The sequence below is a fragment of the Pomacea canaliculata genome, linkage group LG8 (genome assembly GCF_003073045.1).
Source record: "Pomacea canaliculata isolate SZHN2017 linkage group LG8, ASM307304v1, whole genome shotgun sequence".
Taxonomy (NCBI): domain Eukaryota; kingdom Metazoa; phylum Mollusca; class Gastropoda; order Architaenioglossa; family Ampullariidae; genus Pomacea; species Pomacea canaliculata.
This window is the reverse complement of record NC_037597.1, coordinates 2,339,993-2,365,201: the sequence shown is the minus strand read 5'-3', so window position 1 is coordinate 2,365,201 and position 25,209 is coordinate 2,339,993. Positions and strand designations below refer to the sequence as shown.

The window sequence follows — 25,209 nt, the reverse complement described above, 5'->3', positions numbered from 1 at the left end:
GGAGGAAGAAAGACAGCCCACAAGAGGAAGGTCTACATCTTGATTTTTGCCTTGGAAAAAGGCTCCTCTATCAGTAGATTGTTGTGCTGATACTAAAGATGGCTTCCAGATGGCATATGTATATAATGACAAGACAAAGCACTATCCATTCACTTTGCTACCCCACTTCATTTAGATAGTTAAATAGTTAATGCAGGCATCTTGTCCTCTACATGTATGCCATCTAGAGGCAAATTGTGTCACTTGTTAGGAGATCAGTTTATATGTGACACTTAGTGTTTCACACTTAGCATCAGATTCAGCACTTAATCATGTTTAATGTTGTACTGTCTGTGCTTAAACACATAGCTTTCTACAAATGGTTACATTCTTAATGTTTAAATCCCATACCATGTAATTCTTATTTAAGATCTTCAATAGGGACACCACCTGACTTCCTTTGGCTGAGGCTTGAGACATACTTTATTTATGTTACTAAAATACAGTCAAACATAGTCCAGTACAGCTTGAGGCTTCAGGTTTCTATTTTACACAACAAGTAAATGGAATAATGAAAACCAGCATGTCCATGAGAAATGCATCCAAACACAGGGATATGCTACACTTGGGATCTTCTGAATTCAATAACAGCCAGTATTCTTGTATCAGTTTCTTGTTTCTTAACTTTTATATATCAGTTTATCAGTCAGTTTATAAGACTGTCAGATATACTTTTTGTTGTATCAATACTAACAACAAACTGCTACAGTATATGATGTCAATGTATAGAATTAACAACTCACTAGTGATAACGTGTACAGTGGTGAAATGGAAAATATATGCATACAGTTTTACTAATGCAAATGTATACCGCATTTATGGGGGAAATTGACTACTGCTTTACTAATTGTGGAATATGTAACAGTCTTCCAGTAGGGGACTGACTGGTTCAACCATAGCGCATAGTTTGATCATGACCCTATTTTGGCCACAAACTAAACGAATTTTGATGCATGTCTGTCTTTGCTTTTGATTGAATGGACTTGGTTGAATTGGTCGGTGACCTCCCATTATACATCAGCTTGGATATCTGTAATGCCCTGAATTCAGAATAAATGTGGAAAGTGTCACCATGCATAAGTGTATACATTTCCTCAATTCAAAGAGTAAAAAAGTATACACTTTCTCACTTGATGCTGTGGAAAGTGTGACCATGCATAAGTAGTATACATTTTCTCATTTCAAAGAGTAAAGCAGTATACACTTTCTCACTTCATGCTACCATGTCATGATACCTTTTCCAAAACAAAGAGCATGTACAATAATATAGTTACTTAGTCTTCGTCTAAGGTGTTAGATAAGGCATCCACTAGAGACCTCCATTTTTCTCTGTTAGCAGCAAGTTTTGTCATACTGCTCCAGGACAGTTTCTGGTCCTTTTTTGTCCAGCCATGCTTCTTCTTGCCATCAGCTGTCCAATGAAGGGGTTTTGAGTGGTATCGCTGGTTTCCTTCTGCACACTATCCATTTCCGTCTTTTTTGGGGGAATAATGGTTGTCATATTTTTGCAGCTGGGTTCTTGTAATGATTTCTTCCTTAGGAATTGTGTTAGGCCAGAATATCTTGAATAGTTTCCTCAGACATTTGCTTTAAAAGGTTTCTAGTTTCTGCCTGAATTTTGCTGATGTCTTCCAGCACTAACTTCTGAAGATTTTTAATTTTGTATTCCTCCTTAGAGCTTTGGACTTCCAAATTTCTTTTAGCATGGCAAAGGCTTGATTTGCTTTGATGAGTCTGTTCTTCAGATCCTTTTCTGTATCTCCATCTGTTGTTACTAGACTGCCAAGGTATTTAGATTCTTAGACATTCTCTACTTCTTTGTCATCAGTTTAGATAGGTTCTGTTGACTTGACATTCTGTCTCATTTCTTTGGTTTTGCGTGTGTTTACTTTAAGTCCTATTTTTGATGCAGTTTTGGTCAGATTGTTGATCTTTTCCTGTGCATCTTTCAGTTAGCTGGATAATAATAACAATCAGCATAATCAAGCTGAGCTTTAGAGCAAGTTTATTGATGAGCAAGTTATGGTCACTACCTATGTCTGTCCCCCTTTTGACTCTGACGTCTTGAAGTATGTGCCTCCATTTGCCATTAATGATTTTCCAACATTCTTGGAGGGCCTGTTCTAACTTTCCTGTTTGGTTCAGTGTTCTCACATTCCAGCAACCAATAGTAATGAGTTTTTTTGGATGAGAACAGGTCAGCTCTCAGGCTGGGAATGTCCTTGTGGCTTTGGTCCTCATCGTCATAACTCTATTTACTTGTTCTGCCTCTCCACTTTCACTATTTCGTGGGCTGTCTCTAGTTTCAGTTTCTATAACTGTATCTTTTTCACAGGAATGAATAGTTAATCCATTGCCCAACCCCCTGTAATGTGAGGACTGATGGACCACCCTTAGTCTGATATCTACCACTTGATTTGTATGACATAGGTGACCCTGCCAGCAACCAGTGCTCCCATCGGTATAGTTTTGAGGGTCATTAAAACACACAAGCCCCCTGACCATGGCAAGATGGTGGTCCAACAGGAGGTGTAACATACACATAATTCTGAGCAGACCCACTAGATCAAAGAAGAAACTAATGTACACATATGCACACACACTTATAGAAAACTATAGATTCATTTAGAAGTATTTGGATCTAGCTGATTCTGTAGGCACTTGTTTGTATTATAATAGCTTGAAAAGTTTGTATTAAGTGGTAGCGTTAAATATAGTCACTTGCCAAGTTTTCTCTTTTTTTTTTTGTTGGTAGTGTGTGCAGTGTTTGTATTGAAACAGTCTTAAGCTTTTTGCACTGCAAGTGTCTGATTGACATAATATTTACACCAGCACAATTTCCTACATTTATACCAGTTGAATGCCACTCTTTGCAGTACTGTATTTCATGTGACTTATATGTGTCTTGTATGTTTGCTGGATTGTAGTGTTCTAGAACCTCTTACGCTGGTGTACCGTGTCCTGCGGGACAGCCTGGCAGGCCTCTTCTCAATGTTCACCTGGAGTAACCTGAAAAAATGTTATTATTCATATCGCTCCATGACATATCCTCAGCTGGTACTGACATTCTTCAAGCTTGCTTTCCGCCTTATGCTCTTCATGGGTACCGTCTTCTTCCGAGTGCTGTGGTAGGTTATGCTAGTGCTGGCTACTTTGTACTTTGTTTGTTGATTTTAAAGGTGGTTGTGCAGGGTTTTTTGCCATTTTTATTGTTTGACTCCTTTTGCTATCACAATTGTTATTCTGTCTTGTCATCATCTTTTTCTTGTCATCTTCATCCTTCCTGCCTTCGCTGTCCATTTAAGGTCAAATATTATTAGGTGTATATCCTTAATTTATCGTGTTGGCTTCATGAAATTGTTAAAATATTCATTATAAATGTTTTGTTTTGGGATAATTTATTGTGGGAAACATTAACTTGTAAGGTTTGGAGTGTCTTGTAGAGCCAAAGTTTCTTTCATTCATCAGGAATGTAGAAATTTCATCATGACTCCTATGGCCATAGACATATTTGAAGATTGAAAAATCAAAAGCATCTGAGTATTAAAGTGACAAGGTTTGTGTGCAGGACACTACTGAAGTTTTTCATCAACATGATGATGGGTGACCGAAGTCTGGAAGAGACCAAAGCTGAACCAGTATCAAAGGGACCTATAGCATTGCCTGTTGGTCCCTTGGCACTGGCCCAGGCACAAGCTGCAAATGGAACATCCATGGTACCACCAGCAGAACTCGACATGTCACCCTTAGTCATCGGGTCTGTTCCTCCAGCAGATACACAAGATAATAGCAAGTGAGTGTTTAAGATGCTGCATGTGCCTTGTTTGATGCACCTTAACACAAGTTGATGGTTTTATTGCTGTGAACTTGGCGAAGGAGAACAGGTTTTCTTTCAGTTAATTTACATAAAATACTTTTTAAAAACTGAAAAGAAATGTGACTTTTTTATTATTTTTGTTATTGCTTGGCTTTGATGTGCTGTGCTGTCTTCAGACTAAAAGAGTCATCTCCAGTGCAAAATGGTGTTCAGTTTTGTGGTACCACTGAACAGCCAGGAACACCTGCAACACCTGTGAATGCAAGCCCTCAGCAACTATTTTCTCGTCAGACCAGTGAGGTGAGTGCCTGTGATGAGTAAGACACCTTTTTACAGTTTTCATCTGAACTATTTTATCATCAGGCAAGAGCTTAGTTTTTGTGATGAATGTTACACCTATTTCCAGTTTTTAACACACCATTGAAGTCAAACTCGAAGGATTATTAAATTATTACCAACTTTTTCAGATAATGTGCATTGAGTTCATCATCTCAGTGAAAGAATTTCACTCTAGGAATTATGTGAGAAATTTAATATAAGAGATCCTGTTTCAGAATGATTTTGTTGTTTTAAAGGGCAAGCCCATGGTAAATCCCAGTTAAACTTTAAAAGATTGATATTGTTGCATTGAATCAAAATTTTGTTTACTTACAATTGTGTTTTGCCTTGATTCATGAAGGCCTCCATGTTTTATTGTCAAGTGACAAATGCAGTTCTGGATACAAATGTTCACTTTCAGTCTCCTACATGTAGTTTCAGATGTTTACTTTCAGCCTCTTAAGTACTTTGATTATTTATTGTAAGGAGTTGAGTTGATGCTACATTTGTGTAAGTGTGCATGTCCACAAATGCAAGTGAGCAGTGCATGCAACAGAAGCTGTTTGGAATTGACTCTGGCATGTTGTTTGGCAGATTGATGATGAGGTGTTCATGGCAGAGCCCTCTACCCCAGTAATGGCTACACCTTCCAAGAATGGGCAAACTGCATTCACTTCAGATTTCAGGTTTGTCTTTAGCCTGGGTCTGGGGATTACATGTGTAACTTTTCTCCATTCATATATTAAAAACATTCATAAGGTTCAGCAAAACATTGTCATTCCTTGTAAATGTTGTCCATGTCTTGTTTTTTTTTTTTTTTTTTTAAGCATTACAATTATGCTCCTTACGAGTGTGAGTATGTGCAATACAAATCTTGCACTTGTTATTATGAAATGCCAAGAAGGTCCCATGTACATGATACGATAGAGGGCCACAGGCTCTGAGTAAATCTTTGCAAGTGAATTTCTGGTAAGACTCTGGATTTTAAGAAGCTCACTGTTACTGTCACCTGCACATGAACAGAGACAACACAGCAGCAACAAAAAAGAGTAACTCTAGGAGTCAAATGAACATTTTATAGCCTTTTATTGCTAACAAGAATCTGTTAGTTATTTGTAGCATATGTCATGGTGGCTAGTTTTGTCAGTATAGTGAGAGATTTAAATTATTATCTTGCACAGATCACCAGAAGTAACACAAGAGCCTGCCGGCTCCAAGCTGGAGGATGAAGCACCCATAGATCAGCAGAGTTTTGACTATGGCAAATACATTCTGGTGAGTGATGTACTTCTGGTTTAATACCTGAAATGTCCACAGATGAGATCCTATATACTGGAAGGAGCAGGGCAATGCAGGAAATCACAGTCTTTTTCTAAGCCAGCAACTAAGAATATCATAGCTAAGCATTAGGGCCTGTGACATAGTGGCTCATGCAGAGAAGTAAGAGTGTGCATCAGATGAGATCACAACCCAGAACATGATCCACACTGCATTGGTGACAAGCATTTTAAACATTGTACCACCATTTTCCCATATTGTTCAACTGATTTATGAGATGGCTCATATGTCATATAAAGCTGTAGTTTTAACTTTTTAATTGTTGTTTTTTGTGCAAATGTTGTAGCATCAGATTTTTCTCCAGAATTTGAAAATGTAGCTGTTCTCTTCTTTCAGTGAAGGCTCTGTCTTGTGTATGTGATGTTTTTCAGAGCCTGTTTGCAAGAAACTTCTACAACTTCAAATATCTGGCTTTGACCCTTGCCTTCTTCATCAACGTGATTCTCTTATTTTACAAGGTCTGGATTGTATGTGTCAGGAGAGAGTGAAGGTGGAACCTTTGTGGGAAATGGAAGGATTATTAGGACCGTATATGTGTGTGAAAGTGTTGGTGGGGAATAGAGAGGGAGCATAAACAATAACACAGTTTGACATTTACCTCATATAAAAGCTTCAATACAATTATTGCCTTAAATACAGTTAAGTACATGGATTAATTTCCAATATAGACTTTCTGAATTAAAATGCATAAAAAGGACACAGTGCCAATCTTTTCATTAACTGATGATACATCTGCTAATAACAAACTCTTTGGATTCTAAAAAGTGTTCTTTATTTGCGCTATCTAATCCCTAACATACTGTAACATTTGAACATCAAAAGTTTCAAAACACCATCTTCAATATTAAAAGTAAACCTTTCTTTCCCCTATTTGCCAAGTCTTGACATGTATTTGTAAAACCAACCTTTGTGCAGCTGTGTATGGAGAGAGTGGCCTGTGTTGCTGATGATGTAATCTGTTATGGGTGACAAAAGTATCAGGAGATCTTGATTATGATGGTAGTGGTGTAAATGGTGTGGATGTTTGTGTCACTGATGATGACGTCAATTCCAGGTGTCCAAGGTGTCAGGAGATCTTGATGATGATGCTGCTGCAGCTACATTCAACGGAACAGCAGAAGAAGAAGAGGATGATGGAAGCAATGAAATTGTGGTTATAGAAGATGACTTTTACTACCTAGAGCCAGTCATGCGAGTCTTGGCATTGTTACATTCCCTGACAGCGTTCTCTATGCTTGTGGCCTACTACTGTCTGAAGGTAAATGCAGTAGAATCTATTATGTCGGAGGAAAATATAGGTGCATTAAAAGCCCGTGATAAGTTTCTAATACTGGCCAGTTTTAAGGCACAGAAGAACTTTTTAATCACTGGCCTAATATACTGCTTTAAATATCTGTAACCAACACTGCTGTCCCTGATGGCTACGAAGAGATGAGGTAGTCACACAAAAGCAAAACAAAGATGGAATTGGCCACACCACTGTAGAGCTTTGCTCTGTGGCCCATTTGTCCTTTTCTCCACTGTCACTCTTCAAGGCAGCTCTTTACAACTCCAAACCCAAACTCCTTATTCCACCCCCATCAAACCTTCCAGAAGCTACCCTCCCCCTCTGCTTATATTACCAACCTGTCGATGACCCCTAATGACAGTGACCCAGTTAGCACATCAGTCAGCTGCAAGTGTGTGCATGTACAACCCCCATCCTACCCTGCCTTGTTGTGACCTTTTCAAATAGGTCAGGTGGCTTTGGCTGTAACAATGGGCCAAGCAGGTAACAGTGGGACAGTTCAAGTGTAGCTGTTAGGTACACAGCAGTTCAGGTGAGGTAAAGGACAGCACAGAACCATTTGACCTACTACCCTCTTCAAAAAAGAAAAAAGCTCTAACTTTGGTAACAGTACCAGGGTGTTACATTTTATTATATCTCCATGTGTATGTGTTTGAGCATGCAAGTGCACTTGTGTTTGTATGTAATAATAATAATTCCTTTATTTAGTGTTTGGAATTGCATGTGGCCTATATCAACATTGAGTGGCTGTACATATACATGTCTGTTGTATGAAGGATCTACAGCATAATAAAATGAAGCACGCAAGCCAGCAGAGCCACTTTTTTCTTCTGGTGCTTTTATGCCTTTCTTGTAACCTTTACTGTCTGTAGGTGCCTTTGGTGATTTTCAAGCGAGAGAAAGAGCTGGCACGTAAGCTGGAGTTTGAGGGTCTCTACATAGTAGAGCAGCCCGGTGATGATGATGTCAAGGCTCACTGGGACAAGCTGGTGCTCAGTACACAGTCCTTCCCAGAGAGTTACTGGGACAAGTTCATCAAGAAAAAGGTGCTCTTTAGTTTTGGAGTTGTTAGAAGAGAAATGCCTTTTTTCTAGTATCTTGTAACTAGACTGAGCTCATCAGCTTCAACATCTAACAAGAAAAAATGAAATCTGTCTTAAACAAGATTTTGTCTTGAGACAAAGATGTAAGTCATAGAAGCAAATGGATAAAAGTGTCTTCTTCATGGGTCTTCTTTTCCTTTTCCCAGTACCTCCTTACCTCCTGTTCACTTGATGTGCATATGTGTGCATGCATAAGAGAGGGAACTATTATGCAATATTATTAGCTTTGGAACACTGTTTATGTAACCAGGTCACCTACCATACAGCAAGTGCTTGCACCCTTTACAAAGAGAATGCTTAATGCATAGCTGTAAGTTTGGTTGTATCTTTATTAAGGAAACCACTTGGTAACTACATGCAGCAACGGTTACTTCCTAGCCCAGTATATTCCAAGCATACTTTACACAAGGTCCTCAGCCAAGCTGCTGGCAGAGATGTGACATGTTAGCAGTGCTCCAACATGTCTGTGGTACTTTTCTCTCACTGGTTCTCCAACTCATCTCTCTGACATGTGTTGCCACATGTCTCCCTCCCTTTACACTTGCCAGGAGGATTAATGTGTGAAGGGTACCCGGTCATGTTGTAGGACAGTGTGGATTTTGCTATAGGGAGGTTGGGTGTGGCCCCCTCATTCTCTCCATGGCCTCCTCCATCCAATCTGGACAACACAACCTTGTATGGCAATCAGCACTACCACTCAACTAGCCTTTGGCTTTACTTTAAGCCACCGTCTACCTCATATAAAGAACTCTTAAAACAGAATATTTTATCAGGGTTCAGCAAAGTAAATATGTGATTTAATTCATGTTTCTATATTTATGTCTGAACAAGTTCCTGTTTTCACATTGGTAAAGGTACGAGCACGATATTCAGAACAGTATGATTTCGAAGCTATCACCAATCTTCTAGGCATGGGCAAGCCAACCACTAAAGTGGAGAGTACTCCATCCAAATCTCGCTTCATCCCTTCTTTGTGAGTAAAGTCTTAGCTTTTTGACTTAAAATTGTCCTGTTTTGTGGCAGCAGCACATTGGCATCATTTCATTTTCATTTTGTAACTATTGGGGAATCTACTTGCTACTATTCATATTAAATCTGTGTTACATCAGTACCTTCTCATATTCTGTGAAAAAAAATATTGTTTTCTTTTTTTTGATTATTCATATATTGTCTTTACCCTGCTTAAATTCTTGTTCCAACTCTTTGCTGACAGTCTGTGCAATGTTGATTACCAGTACCAGATCTGGAAATGGGGAGTCATCTTTACAGACAACGTGAGTTAGCAGCACTTATTGTGAAATTGTCAGCTCAGCTAATTTATAATGTGAACCTTAAAGCTGTGTAGGATGCGATTCATATTCACGATTTTCCTGCTTTATTTTTACTATTTTGCTGCACCTTTAACTAATCTCTGTAGCTTGCATATTCATTGGAGCACACCTTTTTTTTAATGCCTCTCTCACAAACATTTACTATCACATTTAACATACATATACACAACATCTGTGTCAACCTTCTTGGTCATGGAAACTTCGGACACTCAAAATACCTGTAACAGTGCAAACATGTGACAGTTTTCTACAAGTATTTTGTCTCTGTTTGTCTGGACAGTCCTTCCTGTACATAGCCTGGTACTTCCTGTTCTCTGTCCTGGGAAACTTCAACTACTTTTTCTTTGCTGCTCATTTGCTGGACGTGGCTATTGGCTTCAAGACACTCCGCACCATCCTTCAGTCAGTCACGCACAATGGCAAACAGGTCAGTGCTGCTTTAGTCTTGGCCACAGTTTCAGCCCACGAGTTATTTTGGGTGCAAGGGTGAGTATGGTTACTTGTATGCTGGTAAGTTTCATCCTACGAAGTTACAAAAGTGGCTTTAGCTGAATACAGGTCACATTTCTGCCATTATTCAAGTCATAAACAGGTTACACATTCTGCCTATAAGGTGGAGTGGTTGGTGGTTGCAGCAGCTAGAACACCAGTCACCATGACAGAATTGAGTGTTCCAGGTTTACTTCCAACGTACTTCTTACTGAATCTGATGCCTGTTTATAGGGCTGACCATTGGTTTTCTTTGGTACTCCAGTTTCACTTACCTCTCTGAATTAGTGTGTGTAAGAGGAGGTGGGGTGTGTTTGCTGTGTGTGTGTGTTGTATGCATTTGATGCCTACCATAAAAAGGGCGGTCTTGTCTGTTCTTTCTCTGCATGTGGCATCTGTTTACAAGGCTGGTTGCATTACCATAATATAGCCTTAGTTGCTGGCGATGTAAAATACCAATGTGTCACAGGAATACTAAAAGTGACAATGAGAATGAAGAACATTCATTCTTACATATAACTGCTCTCGTATGAAATTTTCCAAGAAGCCCAGCGCTGTTTTGGAGAGGATGGTGGTACTGGTAATGACAAAGATCATAACAAATTTTATTAATTGATTAGTTTTATGTAGATTTCTATGATTTTTAAATATTCTCTTTTTGTAACTGGTATTTTGACAGCTGGTCCTGACAGTGATGTTGACATGTGTGGTGGTTTACATCTACACCGTTGTGGCCTTCAACTTTTTCCGCAAGTTTTATGTCAAAGAAGAAGATGGACAGGTGGACTACAAGTGTCATGACATGGCCACTGTGAGTGGATTTTGTTCTTTTGTCTGTACTAGCAAATGGGATAAGATGTGGCAAGTAAACAGAGAATATGAATTTCAATGAAATCAGGGCTAGTGCCAGTGCTATAGTTTATAAACATATAAGTAATTTTAAGTTTAATTTCATGTTTGACTTGTGCTGACCTTTCACAGTCTTCATAAATATCCTCCTTATGCTTGTATACATCACAAGCACATGAAACACACTTATACAGTAGCTGTAATTTGATATCACTATGATAAACGTAAGTGACAAGTGTCTTGTGTTTGCTTGCAGTGTTTTGTCTATCACCTGCACACAGGAGTCAGAGCTGGTGGAGGGATAGGTAAGTCTTTAGTAGAACGTTAGTCATAGATCCTTCATGCATTTTGTTTTTAAGTGTAATCGGTTTACTGAATATATATGAGAAAGAGTTGTTAAAAGTAAATACCTTATTTGCATAATGATTTCATGCTTTTTCCATAATGCACACTTTGTGGCAGTACACTGGAGAGGAAAGATATATATAATTTCTAGGCCCAAGACGTAATATATTAACACTCATGCACCATTCAAAGTCCTAGGGATTGTGGCCGCCTAAATAGCACAGAGCAGAAATATATCAGCATATGAACACCTGAGCATGAGATATTAACATATAGATTAAAAAAAACTAGCTGTCATACATAGAGTTAAAAAATCCATCAAGGTCCTCACAGCCACCTTGGATACATTGTATAGAAAATGAAAAACAGCACACAGTAGTCTGGTATCCAATGGAATCCACATAATCGGTTCACGCGGCAGTTGAAAAGTCGGGTGAAAACCACACAGTTGCTTCTGATTTGCTCTCTTCTTCTGTCTGCACACTTTCGTCTCCTTTTATCATCCATCTCCTTTCTCCCATTTCTGTTTTTTTCCCTCCTACCCAGGTTTACTTTTTAGGTCATCCTTGTCTTTGATTATGACATAATCATAAGGGAAAAAAACTATGACCTATTTACATTAGCTACTTTCATTTTCATGTTCGCAGTACATAGGTCTGTGACACCTTATCAGTGATTTATCTGTGAAGGGGTGTTTTTGATGTTATAATAATAATGAGATATAATTAACACTTTTAACATATTATTTTTATCAGGCGATGAGATTGAGCCTGCAGATGGGGACAACTATGAAGCATATCGCATCCTTTTCGATATTACTTTCTTCTTTTTCGTCATTGTCATTCTCCTTGCCATTATTCAGGGTAAGTAAATATATATATATGACAGATGAAAATCTTTATTTATAAGAGTAACAGAACAGCAAAAGTTACGCATTTTCACATCTAGCCCTCAATCTAAGGAAAGGAAACTGAAACACTACTTAACTATCAAGCAAAGGCAATGAAATTAGAATATGTACAAAGACCAGGGCTGTTTAATTTGACAGGGATTTTTGACTAGTGAATAAGTAACATATGATTCATGTGTAGTTTTCATTGTTAGCAATGGGTGTTTAGGTTGGATGGAAAGTCTCTGCAATGATCAAAGGTTTTGATATAGATTGATGTCAGTATTTCCGTTGTTGGAGTTATGAATATTTTCATCTTGAATAAGTTGATTCTAGATATGGAAGCATTGTTTGAGGTTGGTAGAAAGTGTAGAAAGTCTAGGGGGCATCTTAGTCTTGCGTTTTAGTGGCAGGACCCTTTGAGGCAAGAAATAATTCGGGTGTAGTTTTTGGTTTGATTTCATAAAGGTTTACAGAGGCCTCAAAGTACCATAGCAGAGTCCCCATAGTGGATGATGGTCAGCTGAATATAGGCTGTGTAGAACACTATCTGATGTATATTGAATTGCAGTGAAACACACAGTTATGTGGTAGTGGGATAGTCCTTGTCCCTTCTATCAGTTTCATAGGAATTTATAACCATGGGTATCTTCCCTTTGAGGCGGGTTTAGAAGATCTGTTTATAAAGTGAACAGGGCTGCTGTTCTCAATTTTTTTCACATTTACCTTATAAACACAGGTTTGATCATCGATGCCTTTGGTGAGCTGAGAGACCAGCTTGAGCAAGTCAAGGAGGACATGGAGGTCAGAGTTCAAAATTCAGCCCCTGGTCTTTTTTGTATTCATCATCATCATATGCTATGCCTTATTTGATGATACTTTGACTGCAGTGTGCCTAAAAGGTACAGGTATGGAAGAAGACAGTTGTTAAGAATATAGTTGATCATACTTTTGGTTGTGTTGCATCATAAAAATGATTGTGCTTTGTTTTTTAACAGTCCAAATGTTTCATTTGTGGCATTGGCAAGGAGTATTTTGACAAAGTTCCACATGGCTTTGAGAAACATGTGATGAATGAACACAACTTTGCCAACTACATGTGAGTGTGCTGGTTTTTCCTACATGTCTTTTCTGGAATGTACTAGTGTGCACTTTTGTTTATAAGTTGGAAGTGGGATAAGATGACAAGTGAAAGACAAAGATTTTGCACGTGTATAAAAAGAAACTTTCATTTGAGCTGTTTACATAAACAGAGTGATGCGTTCATTTAAGAACTTGCTTGGGATATATATTCAGTTAAATGTATGATTCTGTTGCATGCTTTACGCATCATAGATCTGATTGTGTGATAAGATTGATGGGTTTCTTTTAGGCTCTACAATCAGGCATCTTATGTGATTATAAAATTGGTCTTTTGTGTAGGTTCTTTATCATGCACCTGATTAACAAGCCAGAGACTGAGTACACTGGCCAGGAAACCTATGTCTACAAGCTGTACTCACAACGCTGCTGGGACTTCTTCCCTGTCGGTGATTGTTTCATCAAGCAACATGAGACCGAGCCATCAGGATAGAGAGCTGTTGTTTGTTGGCTGATCATGTGCTTTGCCAGATGCTGAATGTTAGTGTGACAGAGGGGTGCCTGTGTCCTCAAGGACAGACAAGCATGTTGGGCATGGCATATGTCAGTTCTTCAGGTGTTCAATAAACTGCTGATCTTCCGCCCACTGCCACCTCGACTGTATGCAGACTTGGTGCCATATTATGTCTGGCATTTGCACCTTCTGTACCAGCAGCAGCACAGTCGTGGTTGGTGGACTAATTGGCCTGTATGGTGAACAACTCTAGAGGTGCACTTCTCTTTCACCACTACAGGGGCTTCTATTTTTCAAGACAACGTGGATGACAGTTTGGTTTGTCCTGTGTGCCCATATCTTTCCCCCTACCCGCTAACCTCACACAGCCAGAATATCAGTAGGGTGAACTGTTTCTGTACTAAATGGCACAGGAAAGATTGTGTCTTAACAATTCATGCAGTGCATCTGTATGTTGATGCATTCTGCAGTATGTGTGTGCTTGTTGTGCATGTGAATGAATACATGCATATTTGCTTGTGTGCTGATGTCTCCATGATTTGGGAAGTCATTGGACAACTTCAGCAGTGCTGCCTCTACAGAATTTTTCCAACAGGATTGTTGGTTGTTACCAATGTGTTTTTCTGACACTCCTTGTGATTGTTAGCATGTCATTCAGATTGTAGTGTATAGGACAGCAATCATGGTTGTTGGGGTTTAGGCAAGACAAGCAGATGTGGTTCTTTTGCCAACTGCAGCAGGTCTGTAGTGGCCTACAAGGCATAGAGATGTATGCACTTACTTGTTGTGAATTAACCTCCCATCACTACAGACATGGTACACACATGACTCGGGTGTAAGTTTACGATCATGTGGCTGCTTGTATGGACCCTGAGAGACTGACAAGAAATATGTGCAGCATGCTGAATTGGATCTTAACGTGTACTTTATACTACACTGGCATGTTCATCATGTCCTCTTATCGTCAGCACTTTTTCCTCAGTAATATATCATGAAAGATTTTGCACCTGTATGTTTATTATGGCATCTTGAGTTTATTACTAGAAAAAAGAAGTTTTGATTTTTGTCGTCCTTATCCTATTTGAACTCCAATACATTCGCACAAATCATAGATATCTTTATCACCTTTGCATATTAGAGACTCCGATTTCAAGATAATTTGAGAACTTCTCTGTTAAACAGCACCGACATCAGTATTTTTACATATTTCAAAGAAATGATCATGTTGAAATATTAATTCTACTTTAGGAGTGTTTGTTATTGATCAGGGTTTTTTTCCTGTACTAATTTATCACATGACAACAGGCAGACAATAAATGCAAGCTGTAGAGGAACTACAAGTGTAAGTAAACGTGTGCTTATCACTAGTGTTGGTCCTTGTACATTTTGGTTAAAACATTTTGTACATTTAACACTATTTATTCCACTGCACCAATTTTTCATGATCATCTGTGCATAATTCCCCTCCTTCAATTGATTTTCTGCTATACAGAAGTATGTTAAAATGATTATGTTAAAAATGTTTGCAAATTTGTGCATTGAAGTAGGTATTTTATGTCGATATCAGAAATGCCAAGCAAAGGAGCATTGGGATATATTTATGACTAAGTAATATTTAATGCTTGAAGAGCAGAGAATTGAATGAGAGAGGCTAACACTTCAAGTGACTGCTGTGCTGGCTAGAGGAGGTCATAACTATTTGTGCTGAGAACCTGATGGGACTTCGTATGATCTGTTTACATAGACTAAGGCAAAGGTAGCTATAGATATCAACAGACTAGAGATCTGGGCAACCTGCACCTTTATGCTGATGCAGGTGGGTTGTGTTATAACCAGCCTCATAACAAGTCACTGTAATGAAATCCCGAGTCCCCTACATATGACATTCATAGCTAGAAGAGTGTAAATGATGGGTAGACCGTCCTTATTTGCATACATTAGATGTGTGGTGTGCTTGCATGACAGAAAGTTTTCAACCTGTGCTGAAAACATATTCCCATTAACTTTTTTTATTTGTTTTCTTCCTAATTGACATCCAGATTTCTCTAGTCAACTCAAAATCTTATTGTTTGGTACCTCTGTAGAGTGCAATTTATTATGCTGAAGGAAAACAAGGTATTATTTATAACTTCCTGCCCCACCTGTTGAGAAGTGCGTCATGGATTTCAGACGCTGGGCTTGTGCAATTTGAAAGCTACACTTTTTATAACCTTGTGCTGTTTTTGGCATCTAATTTTTGGTTAGCATGTTATAGATTTTAAGATAACATTTTATTTACTTTTGTGCAATAATTTGTGACAGTTGTCTTCTGCGTTTTTGTAAATGGCCGCTCTTTGATAACATTGACAGGTTTTGCACTTGGCAAGTGTTTCAATGTGCAGGTTGACCTTGTGAAGGGTTGGTGACCCCATATGCTTGCAGGTTTCCACTGTTTTTCCAGGATGAGTCCATTAATATATTATTTAGTAGCTTAATACAAGGTATGATAACTATAATACAGGGTACTCATCTGCCAGCTTTACACCCTAGATTCTGGCTGTTTTGGGAATGTTCCCACAAGGTTATGTACTATTTACAGGGTCCCTATGTAACTCCATGGTCCAGGTTCTATCTCCACTTTCAGGGAGTCTTCCTACAAATTTTTGATATTGTTTACAAAATCCGTTTGGTTTTCTTTGGTTCTGGTAATTTGCTTGCTTCAATTTTTTTCTAGCTCCTAGAATTTATCCCTCAGTGTGTGTCTAGTTTAAAGGACTATTAAATGAACCATGGCATAAAACGTGTGTAAGAGTGAGACTATGTGTGTGCGAGACAGATGGAACACTAGCTACTCTGGTCCATCACAATACTCACAAACTTTTCAAAAGTATTTTGACACTTGCTCTAAGGAATATCAATGACAAGGTAACTCTTGCCCTTCAACATAGGTGCTCATTTCACCTGCGTTTTTTTGTGTTACAGCAAAGCATTAGCTTAACATTTAGACTACTCCTAGAAGACACATCAGTTCCATTTCTTCCCGACTTTGTTTGACATTGTTATTCCAAAACAATATTCATTCACCATTTTGATCCACCATCTGGAACATCACATGGTAATTACCTGCCCCTCTGTTGGCAGCTTTTTACTGTCCTATGCTCCTCGAGGAGTAACAAGGACTAAACTTTTTTTATTTACAAGCTCATCTCTCGCCATTCAAGAAGTTGGCATGATCTGTGTTTCAAAATAGGACTGAAAGATTAAATCCCATGTTTGTCAGCAAAACCCTGGGAGGATTGAAGGTCAGGTCGTCTACACACCTGTTCTTGTCATTTCCCTTTCTTCCTTCACCATCACCACTGCTTGATGTCTTACACTTTCTCATGCTTTACTGGTGTTAAGAGCAAAAACCTTTCCCATTTCGACAACTCTTTCCTTTCTCACACCTCGCACAACACATTGTTCATTGACAAATTTTACTGTATTTCATGGATTCTGCAATAGCATGCCAGAATTTAGCAAGCTGGGAGATTTAAAAAAAATTCAAGCAACACAGACTGACAGCAAATAATGCATTAGCTCACAGAAAACTACTTGTAAATAAGGCTCTTATTAAACTGCATTCTTGTAGCAAAATTACTGCTTGCACTAATCATTAATCTTGTAATCATTTAATCTAAAACCCTTTGTCCTCCTTAATTTAAACCTAGGTTGCCAAAAAAAGCATATATATATATACGCAGTAAAACCTCAATTATCCGGTTTAATGACTGGCGCCCATCATCCAGATAATCAAAAATCACGAACAATCTAAAATAATTCTAAAAATTTACAAACACTCGAATAGGTGCAATATCATGCAGTTTGATTTCCGATGAAAGATTAGAAACTGATTCCCCATTTTTGGCACGTTCAACGATTTGTAGCTTCGTAGCAATTGACAAAACAGCTTTTTTTCTTCTCACCCCTGATACCAGACCCTGACATTTTGGCCCAAACTTACAAGAAGTCACTTTCTAACCTCCAGGTGTGAATGCCAGCTCAGAACAAGGCATCGCTTCACGGACAGTGATACACAATCTTGTCCAAGAAAAGCGTTCAAGCAGAAGACAAATGTAAAAACTTATTAAATGAGAGCAGTTGTCAGAATTTGGCAAAAGGAGAGGGAGTGCTCCGAGTGTCCTCTGTATTGGATGAAGTCTGATGGTTTTTCACAGCAGGGGATCGCCTGACTGCACAGATGCAATACTTTCAATCCTTTCAGAATAATTCTCAGAAAGGCAGTGACAAAGAAAACTTAAGCTGTGACACACACAGTGTACGCTCCTGTAGTCGAAACTCTTGATGGTCTCGTGATGTCTAGCAGTTTTTAGTTCCTTTTGTTTGTTTTTTTAGGCGATCTCAGATAACCAAATGCCCAGTTAATGAAAGACCAGATAATCGAGGTTTTACTGTGTATATATATTCCATGTATTATATATTGCGCAAGTTATGTATAGTCAATACATCAAGCTTGAGGCCTTCAGAAGCACATTCTATCAAAGCTTTGAACTAACATTCAGCACCATATTCTGTGGTACAAAGGGAACAGAGAAACAATCAGTGGAATGCATTCTGGGAATGGCATGCACAAGATGACACTATTTTTATTTTTGTTACAGTGTCAAATGTTTGACTACACAAAAGCTTACGAACCAATCTATGCTGTCAACCACAAGCTACACCAACAAACCTAGCATGACACAACCCGTCACAAACTACAGACAAACATAGCTTTACATTCTCATCACAAACTATGCGTACAAACTTGGTTTTACAGTCTTATCACAAACTATCCTCACAAACTTGGCTTTATGCTCTCATCACAAGCTACACCAAGAAGCTTAGCATTACACAGACCATCTTCATTTCTTGACATAGCTTATCCAAACGCTCTACAACTGCATTCGGACTACCAGTATCACATCTGGAGTGGGTAGGCATCAGCTTGACTATGGCAGTTAAGACCCAAAGGTTATGCCCAGGTACAAAAGCAAAAAGCTTCAAGAATGCATCGTAATACTGCAAGGGAATTCACCCTGAAAATTTGTTCACAATACAAGCCGGATGATTCTACAAGATCATTGACAGACTAATATGGGGATAGTTGAAACAAAATGCTTTTCTTTTCTGTGTTACAAAAAGAACATTACGCCCATACCCACATCTTTAAACGGAAGACAGCAATTTCACCATTTGCCATCCCTTTCATCCCATTCTTGCCTGGAATCTTTAGGTGGAGCTTTCAATAGACACAAACTCTAGACGACCTTAGATATACATGTGATGTTCTGCGATATCTGTCTAATTGACATGCAAACGAGTCAACGTCATCACTGCTGTTTCTTACAGCAAAGCAATATAGTATAGGGAGTGAAGTTCCTTCCCTTATATGTCCTTGACTGGATAAGTTAGCTTTGCACATATTTTGCACTGGATTACTTTAAAATCATGAAAAATTATTGCATATCCAAAAGTGAAGAAGACTGCAAGACAATTTCCAGTGAGAAATCCTGATGCAATGTGAGAGAGAATATCATACAGCAGCCAGAGTATGGAAGTTTTAAATGTGGCAAGTTTACCTTACAAATGTTGTACCTACTGCTAGCAATGGAGAAACTCCTTCCTTAGCTGTTGACGTCAAGTTCATAGATGTATGTCTCTACATGCAGTATGCCAGCAGCAACTTCACGTGACTAGTGCAAGCTATTAGCACAACATCCATGTCCACAAGCTTAATGGAAAAATGCTGATTTTCTTAACTGATCTACTTCCTAATCTCATTTCCTATTTTGCTTCAATATTTTACTCAAATCAAATGCAGAAAATGAAGAAAAACTTTTTTTATTTTTAAATCTTGTACTGGCAACTTTTATTTCTTTACTTGTGTAATTTCTCTCCAAGGTGCTTTCTTACCAACTTTCATGTCTATTATTTCTAGAAATCTGCAAGTGTCCCCCAACCCAGAAATAACAATGCCTTAATTACACACAATAGTGAGATTACTGACCACCATAAAGTGGTTTTTAAGGGAGGATCAGTACAGTGTAGAGCAATGCATCCCATGTACCCCAGGTTTCCATCCCATGTAATACAGGTTTATATCAAATGTAAGAGATCCTATCGAAACAATTGCAGCAGCATGTGTAACAACAGGGTATCACAACGATGGATGCAGTATCACAAATGTCACCACCACAGCACCACCCTGCATCAATTTAACCACCATCTCTGTTAACTCCATATTTTGAAGAAAACAGCTGTGTACACATCTTCAAAGTCTTGTAATTAAAGCAGTTTTATGCACGAAGCTGGGTGACCTTGGCTGATGCCAAACTTCTGGTATATGGCTACAGTCACTATTGGTGCATTCTGTACCTAGTGGCCTGTGGCCCTCACCTGCAGGTAAATTATGGACGAGTGAACAACGTGGTCTAAAACTCTGTATCCTTCCTATGTTGTGCAGACCAGCATGTGACCTGGGTCATGTGTACTTGCGCATGCACCTTTCAAGAACGTTGGACATAGCAAGGTCAGCATCATCGTTACACTGGATCTCGGCATGAATTCCACGCATCTGGTTTCGCAATGCCTGCTTGCTGGAGGAGTAGAGCATCTTCTGTTTAATGGTTGCAGTTTCAGGGGACCTGCAACACAAGAAACAAACCCTTGATTTAGAAATAATGTAAAATTTTCATTAGAAACTGCTGGTTGAGAAAAAGAAGCTATTGTGACCTATTTAAACTACAAGCATGACATAGGTATTGACCTTAACCTATACATCATGATTACATCACGACAGTGAAAATGTGCCTCAAGCATTGTGAGCTGGTCAGTTTAAATCTCACAATGCAGCTACTGACTGTAACTTATTACTGATAATTAACAATCATCAGGAATCGATTTTGTCTATGAAATGTAAAGTAATGACATGTGTACACCTCTTTCCCCATTCACATGCAAAATTCACAGAGAATGAAGGTAAGACAGAATAAAAGTCTGAACTGGCACTTTACTACACAAGCAGAAAAAGTCTGTGACAATAAGAATATTAATTAGACTATTCTTGCAGCATTCGTGAGATTTCTTTCATATCTGCTGTAACCAACATGTCAGTCCCTTATGGCTACGTAAGGGTGGGCTATAGTCGTACAAGAAAACAACAAAGATGGAAATCACTGCATAACCGTAGATTACGGAGTCTCACTCGGTGGCTGGCCTGCCGTCTCTCCACTCTCACTTCCAAAATCAAAAAGCATCCCTCAACTGTAAAGCTACACTACTTATTCTATCCCTGTCGAACATTCCAGAACCATTCACCTTCTCCCACGGTCTCATCACGACCTTTCTTAGCCCCCATGGCATGCAATAGCAGTAATGAACCATATGCACAGACTGCAGATGTGACATATAATTACTAGGCCTTAACATACACAAGACATGATATACCACAGCAAACATCTAATACAGAAATGACAATTGCTACTAAATAATATATCCTAAGCACATGCCATCCACATTTAATATTACATACCACAGAAAGAAGGCAAGTTTTTCCTGTGGAACATCATTCTGGATGAAGCGCACATCAAATATTCCATATCGACATTGCCGTTTTCTTTCTGCCTCTTTCAACCTGGCAACAAAGTCGTCGTATGTCCTGTCTGAAGATGAACATATTCCAGTAAGTACTCCAACTAGTGGGAGGACTTTCATTGTTTCAGACAACAGCAAACATAATTTTACAAGATCTTTACAACAGGCTGACAATTGTTTTAAGGTAAAAGCTTCATAGCATCTCCCCACCACCACCACACACACATGCGCACAAAGTCCTTTCAATTGCCAAAGTTTAGTTAGTTTATTCTTGTTACTCCTTGAGGAGCATAGGGCTTCTTACTGTTGTGGTTTCTGTAACAGTTTTAGGCTACAACATTTTAGTCTGGCCTCTCCCCTGACAGACCTGTTTAGGCTTGGTTAGAAGGTTCTTGATGACATAACTCTGTGGATCGATAAAAGTTTCTAAAAATGTTACCAGTAAAGGCATTTTTCCTGGGTTTTTTTTTTTTTTTAACTTAAGAACTGTTTTAAAGCCACACAGAAGTTTAAAAATGACTAAACCCTCTGTTAACTGTACTGCATCTTTCTATTTCAGCTACATCCTAAAAATGTGTTGATTATAAGGCTTTGCTGGAGTGGCACTGCTACAATCTTCCTAACTTCTCATCAAATGTGAGACTTTGGCCCCAGGAAACTATAAAGGCACATAGGGGGCGGGGACAGTTAAGGTGTAATTCTGACAGCAACCACGCACATTAACATTGTCCTGCAGGGGAATGTCATGTGCAATGTTCACATGCTATGATGTTCACATGGCAGTACAATGTTCACATGACAATATTATTTTCACATGTTATGGCAATGTTCAATGACAGCTGATTGTCCATAGTCAAGTTGCCGACCTGGTCCACCAACAACATTTGGAGCAACAACCACTCACTGGAGACATGGATATGGATCACTGTCTAGGACCTTAAGTGCCTTCTTCTACAATTGTTCACCCAACTGCACTGCTCTACAGCACACTGTGGTATGCACCAGGATAAACAAAGCCACATACAGCTGCCAAACAATTACATCATAATCCTCCCAACACTGGTGTTTTGGAGTGCAGGCAAATACACAGATGCTCTCTTCTCCCTTGAGAATGGCAACTTCTCCTGCCGGGCTTGGCATCAAACTTTTAACGCTCCCAGGTGGCCCAAGTTCTGGTTGCACTGTACTTAAGAGTTTTTACAGCATCCAACTCTTTGTGTAAAGGTTCTCTAACCAAAGCATTCTTTCTCCTGCATCTTATTCCTCTTGGTTCAAGTCTCAGTCTTGCAAAAAGACCCTTGGCATTGAAAGAAAGCTAAAGAAAGCTGAAGACATGCCAACTCCATCTCGAAGAACTGTTCACCAAGTGCTACATTCACATTGAGGAAATACCGAGAAGTGCCCTGGCAAGTTTTTATTTGCTTACTTCAACTCATTTAAACTTTATACATTCACACACGAGACAACGAGGGATGTCATTGGACACGCACACAACTAGCACCCTTCAATCATCAATTAACCAGTGCAACAGAGAGGAAGACTACACCTTCCTGTCCAGTGACTAACTCTTGCAACACCTCACAGGTGACAGGGGGGGGCAGAAACACTATTTCTTCTAACCCTAACCCTCTGTTGAACTGTCACATGTAACCCTCATGATGGGTCCCTCTGCCCTAGACATCATTGGTACCTCTACTGATAGCAGTCACCTCCCTGGTGCATCACTGTTCTTGCTTGGCTCTCTCTGGCCACTTTAGTGAGTATACATGTGCGTGAATAATGTGTGTAGATGTGAGACAATGTTGATGTCTCTGTAAATGTTCATGTGCCTTCATGAATAAAACAGGAAGATGCCAACATTAGTGCCTGCAGTACTGTGACCAACAAAACCTTTAGCAGGTGTAAAAAATGAGTTTCCACATATTTTTGACGCTTGTGAAAATGCATGGGCTGAGTTTGTCAATGGGATGGGCAATTTCACTGTTTATTAGTCAGCTGGACTGGTCAGAGAAATGATAATGTATTGCTCTCACATCAGAGAGGGTGATCAAAAGCCCATTGTCCACCAGGGGAAAGTACCAAATGTATCAGTTTCATTTAATTAGAACCAGGTTGATCAGTCACTGGCCCACCCACCGACTAGCGTGAGCATGGCATGGATAGCATTTGTTGACGTTTCATTTGTAGACAGAAAGATAAAAGGGTAGTCCAGTTTTTTTTTTTTTTGGTCTACATCAGTGTGCGACTAACACACAGCTACTCTGTAAGTGATTTGTCAACTCAGTACACTATTCAGTTTGCAAGTTAAAAGAAGAACAATAGGTGTTACCCTACCATGGCCTCCCTTTTCTTCCACAACAATCTGCAAGCTCTCTGACACCCGGAAAATGACGTAGAGCCAACGGTGACCTAGCTTGACCTCGTCGTATACACGTAAGCACTCATCCTGTACTCCCACGCCGGAAGCCTGCAAGACAGACATCATCATGCAGACAACAAAAGAAAAAAGGGCTAAGGCTCATTTTTACTGAGTAAAAATAAGCTCAATCTATTTCTCTATCCATGCACCTACCACCTTCAAACACACACACAGCAGGGTGCATCCAAGAACATGTCTATGAGTACACGCCTGCCCATGCACTGCACCCACCCACACACGTGCGCGCACACACACGTGTCAAAACTCGATACCATTCTGTCAAGGTAGCCACATGTATAAGCAAGTATCATCTGTCATGCAGAGCAGTCCACCTTATGGGTCCTGTACTGAAGCCCTTCACCGGTTTGGGCCGAGAGGCCCTTTGTGTGCGTCTGTCTAAAGTGGGCTTCCCCCCAGCGGCCATGGGTGTAACAAGGCCTTCCACTGAGGGCAGGTCGCGACTGACCATCATTCAGTCTCTGAATATTGCGCGTATATAGTTTGGTGACCTGTTTAGTGACAGGAACGCACGTGCTTCAGCTTACAGCCAGCATCTGCGCAGTTACACAGACTCGCTGCATGTTACATCATACTCCGGCAGACATTCTTGAAGACGTTTAAGCGGTTTTGGAATAGTTTACATACTACCACCATCCCCTACTGACTAAATGTATATATCTATTCAAAGTTATGACCAAGTCCTCGAATGTTGCTGTATTTCCATATTGAAAACCACAGAATACGTGACATAAAACAAATAAAGAGCAGTCAGTTCAGACTTACCATATTCCTGTTTCTGTAGGCTCTGTACGTGCAATCCTCTCTCTATTATCTTCCAGCTCTGCGCTCCGTGAGGAGGGGAGGGGGAGCGTACCCGCCCTCAGTGGAAGGATATTTTTACGACGGCGGATTCTAAAAATATAAATATACGAATTGCATCAAAGTTCTAACATAAAGTTTCACTTATTTATGTGATAATTATCAACATATTATATAAAACGAAATAAAACGTTTTCTGCAAGTCCTAATTGCTCAAAGTCCCGGCACTATTTTTCTTTGCGCACTAGAACAAGACGTGAAGATGCAGTAGGGCTGAAGACGAAGAGGCGGGTGGGCCTTATATGGCAAACAGATCCACCCGTCTACAAGTAAGCCTGGGGAAAACTCCGTCACCGATATTTAGCGCTGTTGGATTATTCTCGAGGTTATTTCTTTAATAAACATAAGTATTAATTACGTGTTTGGATGTCGGTTAGACGTTATAAGTGCGTGTGTATATATAAAAGGTTGAAGGACCTTTTTGCTTTTCTGACACAAGAAACTAAAGCCCACCTGTAGTTCCACCGCCTATTGTTGGAATCGATAGCCTTACAGAAAGGTGCACCTGTCTGGCAAAATGGCGTTTGATGCGTGCCGGCGGTGAGATGTTCATTTTGTGACTCACGTTGTGCTCTCGCGTGAGGTTGTCAGGCAAAGCTCGCGGTCTTTGCATCATCCTCACCGCCACTGCCGGCTTCAGACCGAGTCGGAGCCATGCCAGCCTGAGTATGCCTCACTTCCTCCCTCCCTTCCTCCAGCTGGAGGATTTCAACTTACCTGAGCCTTGCATACCTAAGCTCGTGCGGCATAGGCAGGTCGGGGGAGAGACAATTAAAAAAGCTGTGCTCACCGGCTCGTGCCGACGGCGAGTCCTGCTTGAGACGAAAGCTGAGTTTGGGGGTGAGGGGGCAGCTGTATGAATGATATATATGTAGTTTATGTACCTGTGTTTCGTTG

The 25,209-nt window shown here is 39.6% G+C and overlaps 2 protein-coding genes across 13 annotated transcripts in view; one reads left to right on the top strand and one right to left on the bottom strand.

The window, feature by feature from the left end:
* The window catches only part of LOC112569989 (ryanodine receptor-like), a 108,871-nt gene extending 92,688 nt beyond the window's left edge, over window positions 1–16,183 (top strand). For 9 of the 10 annotated variants that reach the window (XM_025248125.1, XM_025248124.1, XM_025248122.1 and 6 more), the window contains 18 exons: window positions 1–30; window positions 2,967–3,167; window positions 3,608–3,832; window positions 4,033–4,156; window positions 4,769–4,860; window positions 5,356–5,449; window positions 5,884–5,970; window positions 6,567–6,770; window positions 7,673–7,846; window positions 8,758–8,876; window positions 9,117–9,177; window positions 9,515–9,661; window positions 10,403–10,534; window positions 10,829–10,877; window positions 11,673–11,780; window positions 12,546–12,610; window positions 12,805–12,905; window positions 13,229–16,183. In XM_025248125.1, coding sequence (XP_025103910.1) covers window positions 1–30; window positions 2,967–3,167; window positions 3,608–3,832; window positions 4,033–4,156; window positions 4,769–4,860; window positions 5,356–5,449; window positions 5,884–5,970; window positions 6,567–6,770; window positions 7,673–7,846; window positions 8,758–8,876; window positions 9,117–9,177; window positions 9,515–9,661; window positions 10,403–10,534; window positions 10,829–10,877; window positions 11,673–11,780; window positions 12,546–12,610; window positions 12,805–12,905; window positions 13,229–13,379 — 2,164 coding nt within the window. In that variant the 3' untranslated portion in view covers window positions 13,380–16,183. The remainder of the gene's footprint in view (window positions 31–2,966; window positions 3,168–3,607; window positions 3,833–4,032; window positions 4,157–4,768; window positions 4,861–5,355; window positions 5,450–5,883; window positions 5,971–6,566; window positions 6,771–7,672; window positions 7,847–8,757; window positions 8,877–9,116; window positions 9,178–9,514; window positions 9,662–10,402; window positions 10,535–10,828; window positions 10,878–11,672; window positions 11,781–12,545; window positions 12,611–12,804; window positions 12,906–13,228) is intronic. The other variant, XM_025248126.1, reaches the window with a different exon arrangement.
* A 658-nt stretch (window positions 16,184–16,841) lies between these two features.
* On the bottom strand, window positions 16,842–24,999 carry LOC112570857 (actophorin-like). 3 transcript variants are annotated; one of them, XM_025249527.1, is made up of 5 exons: window positions 24,766–24,999; window positions 24,217–24,345; window positions 23,349–23,481; window positions 20,953–21,082; window positions 16,842–20,065 (listed from the first exon to the last, which is right to left on the bottom strand). In XM_025249527.1, the coding sequence occupies exons 2-5, from the start codon at window positions 24,217–24,219 to the stop codon at window positions 19,903–19,905; spliced, it is 429 nt and encodes a 142-aa protein (XP_025105312.1). In that variant the 5' UTR covers window positions 24,220–24,345; window positions 24,766–24,999; the 3' UTR covers window positions 16,842–19,902. The 3 variants fall into 3 exon arrangements, with proteins under 3 accessions (XP_025105312.1, XP_025105313.1, XP_025105311.1); XM_025249528.1 differs by lacking the exon at window positions 24,766–24,999 and having other exon boundaries at window positions 24,217–24,472; XM_025249526.1 differs by lacking the exons at window positions 24,217–24,345; window positions 24,766–24,999 and adding an exon at window positions 23,706–24,079.
* Window positions 25,000–25,209: the final 210 nt, after the last annotated feature.